This window comes from Musa acuminata, chromosome BXJ2-5 (genome assembly GCF_036884655.1).
Source record: "Musa acuminata AAA Group cultivar baxijiao chromosome BXJ2-5, Cavendish_Baxijiao_AAA, whole genome shotgun sequence".
In the NCBI taxonomy this organism is placed as follows: Eukaryota; Viridiplantae; Streptophyta; class Magnoliopsida; order Zingiberales; family Musaceae; genus Musa; species Musa acuminata.
In genome coordinates this window covers 31,475,458-31,483,208 of record NC_088342.1, presented here as the reverse complement: position 1 = coordinate 31,483,208, position 7,751 = coordinate 31,475,458, and the positions used below count along the sequence as shown (strand labels likewise).

The following is a 7,751-nucleotide window of genomic DNA, read 5'->3' as shown; positions in this document are numbered from 1 at the left end:
CGCACTATCATTAGTACAACTAGTAGATTCTTCTTTAGAAGATAACATAGACAATTCATCAAAAGTAACATCTCTACTAATTACAAATTTTGGAGATTTTGGATCAGAATACCATAATCTGTATCCTTTCACCCTAAAAGCATATCCAAGGAAAATACACTTTTTAGCTCGAGGCTCTAATTTTTCTTCATTTATATGCATATATGCTGGACACCCAAAAAATTTTAAATCAGAGTAATCAGCAGGAGTACCTGACCAAACTTCCTCTAGAGTTTTAAAGTTAAGTACCGCAGAAGGAGCGCGGTTGACAACGTAACAGGCCATATTAATCGCCTCTGCCCAAAAGTCCTTTGTCAACCCTATATTTGAGATCATACATCTTGCTCTCTTTAAGAGTGTTCTGTTCATACGTTTGGCCACACCATTTTGTTGAGGCGTCATCCTAACAGTGCGATGCCAAACAATTCCTTCATTTTTGTAGAATTCATCAAAGTTACCTTCACAAAATTCCATGCCATTATCTGTTCAAAGCCGCTTAATTTGTTTACCTGTTTGCTTCTCAATCAAAGCTTTCCATTATTTAAAAGTTAGAAAAACATCATTTTTATGCTTCAAAAAATAAACCCAAACTTTCTTGGAATAATTGTCAATAAAAGTCAACATATACCTGGCACCACCCTTAGATTGAACATGAGCTGGACCCCAAAGGTCTGAATGAATATAGTTAAGAGTACCTTTTGTTTTGTGAACTGTTGGAGAATTAAAGCTGACTCTTTTCTGCCTTCCAAAAGTGCAGTGTTCACAAAAATCCAATGGCCTAGTACTCTGTCCGCAAAGTAGACCCCTTTTGCTCAATATGCTAAAACATTTTTCGCTCATATGATCCAAACGCATATGCCATAATTTAGTGATGTCAGAATAAGACAATGATGATGATGAGACTGCAACTGAGCCTATGACAGTAGTTCTCTATAAAATATACAAGCTACCAGACCTACAAGCTTTCATAACAACAAGGGCACTTCTAGAAACTTTCATAACTCCACCTTCAATTGTATATTTACACCCAAGAGCCTCTAGGGTGCCTAAAGAGATGAGATTCCTTTTTAAATCAGGAACATGTCTAACATTAGTGAGCGTCCTCACAATACCATCATACATTTTAATTCGGATTGTTCCTCTACTAACAACATCACATGCGACATTATTGCTCATCAAAACAATTCCACCATTACAAGATTCATATGTGGAAAACAAATCTCTATTGGGACACATATGATAAGAACAACCCGAATCTAAAATCTATTAATTTGTAGACCTCATCCTGTCATCAGTAGCAGAGAAAATATTTCCAACATTCTCATTAGTTGCTACACTAGCTTCAGCGGATTTAGTAGTTTTCTCAACAAATTTTTCTTTTTGCTTTAATTTATTTTTTAATTTAAAGTAATCAGCCTTAATGTGCCCCATTTTATGACAATATCTGCACTCCAAATTTCTATGTTTGGATTTAGATCTAGATTTAGATCTACTATTGTCAAATTCTTTTTTATCCATTCTACCCTTGACAACCAGACCCTCAGCCTGATTCCCTCTACTTTTCCCAGTGATACCTATCTATCTGCTCCTTAGATTTTAGTGCAGATTTAATTTCCTGATATGAAATTATTTCTTTTCCATAAATCATAGTATCACGGAAATGCTTAAAAGATTGGATAAGAGAACATAAAAGTAACAGGGCCTTATCATCGTCATCAATTTTCGCATCTATATTCTCCAAATCCATAACTAAAGAATCAAATTTATTAGAGTATAGATGTACCTTCAGTTATCCTAAGCATATACAAACTCTGCTTCAAGTAGAGACGATTCTCTACTGTTCTCTTCATATACAAGGCTTTAAGTTTGTCCTACATGCTCTTAGCCATAGTCTCCGTAGCTACCTTCCGTAAAACCTTGTTAGAGAGATTTAGAATAATGCTTGATCGAGTCTTCTTATCCATACTCGCAAGATCTTCCTTTGGCGTATAATTTGGAGTGTTCTTAGCTCTCTATAGTGTCAAATCAACTCCGTCTTGAACTAGAATGGCCTCCATCTTTAGTTGCCACATGCCGAAGTTGACATTTCTGTCGAATTTCTTAACAATGATCTTTGTTATTGTCATCGTTGCCAAAAGATCCCGAAACCAGGCTCTGATACCAGTTTGTTAGTGCTAGCCTCAAGAAATTTACCAAAGGGTAATTTTGGCAACCCAACAAAGATAATAAAGCAGAAATAATAAAAGCGACAAGAATACCATATTTACATGGTTTGGTCAATTGACCTACATCAACGGACGAAGGAGGAGCAAATCACTACCATAAAAGAGAGACTATTACAAATGCTTTAGGAAGATGTTCCTAGGCCATAAAATACCCAAATGTATTAAACAAGAAAAACTCACACTATAGGCCCAAACTATTTAACTAAGTATGGACTTAAACCCAAAGCAAACACTTAGGTTTTTCTTGTGGTGTATCTGACTTCAAAGACCAGGCCCTTATTTATAATTGTAATAGAAGATAACAAGCTTGATTTTTCGAAATATGGGACTACGTGCGACTTGCCAAATTAACAAATATTCCTCAATATTGACATATGAAATATATTATTAACTTCAACTTTTTAAATCTGATATGACTCAATTTATAACCAACTCCAAATCTCGTGATAATTTGACCAAATATTCCTTAAGTCAAGAGAAACGCAGCCTATGGATATTTAAAAATATCATAAGATGTATAGAGATACTTGGTGATGTGTACTATATATATCATACCACCTCCATGCACTCATGCCACTAAATTGGTAATGCCCCAACCCAACCAAACGTCGGGAGTAGTACAACACTACAGTCTCGTAGATTTATACATGAGACCGCAAGACTTAAAATCTGTAGACATGATTTATATTCCAATTCCAAGCTTATAGTATAACTCATTCTACTAACAAATAAAGGTCTATAAAACTATATAACAAATTTAATTACATCCTCAGTTGCTTGCGGTGCTTGAATTCAATTAACATCATCACTAAGATAAATTCAAACTTAAGAAAGAATCCTAACACACATAAATTGATCTTCCAACCATGTCCATGCGTGATCTACTGCTCAGTATCTAAAAAAAATTTAAAACCATAGGTATGAGCAAACCACAGCTCTCTGAGTTTCAACAACTCATATACTAACAAAACTGATATATAAAAGTAGAACTTTTTATCAATATTTTCAAATCATTTTTCAACCGATATACCTTCAAATAAAAAGGGAATAATTTTTTTTAATTTATGCAGAATCATAACATAACTTTATATATATATATATATATATATATATATATATATATATATATATATATATATATATATATATATATATATATATATATATTTCAAAACTAAACTTAGGTATGATGTATGTTGTAAGTTTTACACCTTTCACATAAGATTTAAATAAAAGTTTCAAAGTAGCATATCTTGAATGCTATTATTATTATTATTATTATTATTATTATTATTATTATTATTATTATTATTATTATTATTATTATTATTATTAATTTATTTATTTTTTAAGAACAATATATACATGGCTAAGAACATAGATCATAACATATATTATTTTAGTAACGATGACTATGGCCACGCTATATCTCATATCAAGATCTAAAATCATCTTTGACCCCATGATATAGACCATATTTACCTATGTGTCAAAGTTCAGAAGAAATTTATTTCTATAAAATACTAATATTTCATCCCCATCGGTAGAGTGCAGACCATACTCACACTAAACGGATAACTGAGATATAATGTAGCATATGTCAAACATCTGAACGGTTCTTTACAAAATATTTCATAAAAGTATTTATAAAATATTTTATAATATTTTGGAATCATAAAATAATTTACAGGATAATAATTACTTCAAATAATATTTACATATATTTTTTCAATAGCTGCAAACATACATAATATAATTTTAATATTTTGAATGATAAAATATTTTATAGATCAATAAAAAATCATGCAAGCTACAGTATATATATGTCATTTCTTCAAAAACAAGCTACACGATGTTGTTTGAATATTTACCCTGGTCGTAGAAAATTAAGATTAACACAATGATCAAGATCCTTCTACCTTTCCTAAATAATATAAGAAATATAAGTTGATAATCATGTATTTTTACCTTAAATATCCTTCCGCCCATAATGTTGATATGATTAATATCACTACCACTAAACCTTGCTAGTCATCTGTTTTTTCTTATTATTCCTTCAAATATTTTACAATAATTATTTTTCTTAGTATTAATAATCATGTAATCTCTCAGAATATATAAAGTAATCCTCAGTTAGTCCTCATATTATTTTCTACTCATAATATGTCAAAAATATCACCAATACAAATCTATCTGATTCATGAATGTTGCAGGTGCACTGGTAATTCTGAAAGTCATAACAAAAAGGAAATTCAAATTATCCATATGGTTCAAAAAGCTAACTTATCTTCATCATCTATTTCAATTTTTGAGCTTATATCAATGTGTAAAAGAGATACTTTTGCATCCTATAATTGATCAAATAAATTGAAGAATCATTTAGACGAAGAAGCCGAGGCTTGGGATGATGAACAGCTGCTATTGGTTGCCGGAAAGTTGGAACTGATCTGGATCGTGTTGCTGCTTGCTGCTGCTGATGCCATTGCTGCAGGTGGTGTTGCCACTGCTGTGGCTGTTGTTATTGTTTCCTGTTTGATGATTCCCGCCGCCGCCGATAATCGAAGTTATGGCTGCGGCAAGCGCGGCGGTGAAGTTGGGGTCCGCCGTTATGGCCGCCGTGGCGGCGCTCACTTTGTCAGCTAGCGAAGGTGGCAGAAGCGACTGAGCCTTCGTATGAGCCAGTTGGGCGGCGTCCATCTCCGGGGACCTCTGCAGGCCCGAGAATTTGGATTGGGTTTGGAGCGTCTGCCCGAAGACCTGCGGCGGCGACAGTGATGTTGCCAAGCCGGGAGCGGCGCTCGCGAACGGTAGCTGGAAATGGGACGCGGCCGATCTTTGGAACTGCAGCGGGTTGGGGCTCTGGGTGAGGTCCAATGTCACGGTCGGGAACGGCGCGGAGGCGGATATGGTGGCCATGCTCGACGAGCAGGGGAGGATGGTCCTCGCTAGGAAGTTGGAACTCATCAGGCCGTCGCCGCTCGGCATCGATCCCGACAGGAGCATCGACGCCGCAGCTGAAGTGGTCGACGCCATCGCCATGGCTGCCGGCGGGAGCGGATGATTGTGAGCTCCCTCGTACGTGGTGATCAAGATCGAACGGTCGTCGGCGCACCTCTGGACCTGTTGGTGCCTCAAACACACAAATTAACATCACGATGGACGAGCGAGATCACTGCAACGAGGAAGAAACGAGCGGTCACCTGCTTGCGGACGGGGCACCCGGTCGCCATGGTGCACCGGTAGTAAGCCCGAGGGCATGGGTTTCCTTTGGCCATCTTCTGCCCGTACTTCCTCCATTGGCATCCATCAGTGATCTACTTTTCGCATAGCGACAGCCATGAGAAGAAATCTACATCAGTTCTGATCGTGCATGGGAGACTTACCATGGGAGCTTCAGACCTTGCTCGGACGGACACTCGGGCCTTTCTCATGGTGGCGTCCTGGGCTTGCTCGGTGGCCTTGGAAGCAGTTAATTTGGATGCCTTGTCAGGGCTCCAGCCATTGTCCGAGCTATCTTCCCTGGTATACTTCTCATGATCAAGAGGGAGTATTTCCCTGTCATCAGTTCTGCTCTTCTGTGCACTGTAATCTGCCGATCCAACTGCAGTGTGGCTCCGCAGCGACAAGGACCGGTCCCTGCTCGCCGTAGAAGAGTGGGATGGCTCATCGATGTCCCCACCCGGTCCAAGATCCATGAACTGCCTTGGGACGACGATTCCTTCATGCTTATTGCTGCTCTTCGCCTCAATCTTCTCGTCAACCGCCTGCAATGCAAGATGACGGATATCAGTTGACCTCAAACTAATTCTCTTGGTCGATTGGACTGATTGGATCACTTGTTCTTACATCATGTCCCTGTGGGTTTCCAGAAGCGCGTCGCTGTTGCACCAGTGCGACGAGATGCATCTGAAGGGCGTTGTAGTTGGAGGTCACCTGGTTCAGCATCGCCCTCAGCTTCTGGTTCTCTTCCTTGGTGCGCTCCAGCTCGGCTTGCATGGCGACCAACTGAAACAAAGCAAGCGCAGGATTTAAGCCAACGACAAGCAACGCGATGTTCGTTGCAGAACCTAATCGTTCTAACCTCACTCTTGCCTTCTTTGTCGTCCTCGTGCGGCGACATCCCGTCGTCCACCATCGACTGGTCGCTACGCGTATTGGCCAAGTGCAATCCAGTCTAAAGAAGAAGCAAACCCGGAAAAGCCACAATTAGTGCGGTCCAATTACGTACACAGCACGCAGATGAAGGACCTGACAGTTGTAGATGCTCTCACTGACGTTGACGGTGAGGTCCTCGCTCTTGATACCGAGGCTGGGCACCTTGAGATCAAGTTCCACACTCGCCATCGTATTTTTCTCCTTGGAGAAGAAATCCATCTCGCCCACGACGACTCGGTTCTCTCTCGGGGGCGTCGACGCCTGCGTCGCAGTAGCATCTTTGAACTGGACGCCGGAGTACTGATGGCCGGAGTCCATGGGCTGCTTGGGGGTGGAAAGGGAAGGTAAGGAAAAGGGAGGCAGCAGCGCCCAACGTGTCTCCTGCTACACCACCTCTATCATCCATTAAAACAGATGGAGCCTTTTACCTGGGGGACGGATGACCAGCGGAGGAGTGAAGGAGACTACGAAACAACAAGACGAAGAGGGCAGCAGCAAGAAATAGTGATGAGGAAGGATGTGAGGGTGAGGAGAGGGGGTGTTGCGCGTTGTTTGCTTGGGGTTTGGCAAATCGTGAGAGTGGGAAGATTAAGAAGATGGCATGAATGCCGTCTCCGATTGGCCCGGCGAGGTCCACGTGAGAGAAGTTGTCAACGCCTTTGACTGGACCCACCCCGCCTTTCCATCTCTCTTCCATCGACTCTCTCTCTCTCTCTCTCTCTCTCTCTCTCTCTCAGGGGCGGCCACGAAGTGTGGAGGCGTGGGCTGGAATGCGCGAGCTGCGGCTCTCACGTGACCGGCATGTGGGTTGACTGTTTCAGGGGTAAGACCGAACACAACAAGTCGAACCGGGAGTGGAGGATCCAAAAACCCAGTCAAACCGGTAAAATCATTTGACCGATCCATGGGTGAACCAGCTGAACAACCGGTTCACCGTCGCGGGTCCGATCTCCAAAACATGACTAAACCAGGCGTGTGCGGAGTTCTGCGTGTGGGATCAGAATCTATTGTTAAATCTAATAAGTTCTCAGTCATAGATAAATTCACACCTGACACTTGAACTAGTGGATATCGATCTGACCTGGCAGGGTTCGATAGTTCTCCACTGACGTAAATCTCCACAGGATGTGAAAAAAGCAGCAATTTGAAGCATTCTGCAAGTCTTCTCTGCGTGAACCACACCATAAAAAGAAACTTGGTCAACAAAGCAGGAAGAGAAAATAACAAGACTTGGACCATCCACGTCAAATTTGACCTCCACATCCTTTCAGCGTAAGCAGCCTTTCCTCTGTCACCGCCGCAGCACAGTGTTAGAAGACATGTCAAAAGAAA

The 7,751-nt window shown here is 40.6% G+C and overlaps 1 protein-coding gene across 1 annotated transcript; it reads right to left on the bottom strand.

The window, feature by feature from the left end:
* Positions 1–4,617: 4,617 nt before the first annotated feature.
* On the bottom strand, positions 4,618–6,968 carry LOC103985215 (probable WRKY transcription factor 31). Its single transcript, XM_065107399.1, has 7 exons — positions 6,848–6,968; positions 6,540–6,740; positions 6,346–6,438; positions 6,111–6,269; positions 5,648–6,028; positions 5,465–5,578; positions 4,618–5,384 (listed from the first exon to the last, which is right to left on the bottom strand). Exons 2-7 carry the CDS (start codon positions 6,735–6,737, stop codon positions 4,683–4,685), a joined length of 1,647 nt encoding a protein of 548 aa, XP_064963471.1. The 5' UTR covers positions 6,738–6,740; positions 6,848–6,968; the 3' UTR covers positions 4,618–4,682.
* Positions 6,969–7,751: the final 783 nt, after the last annotated feature.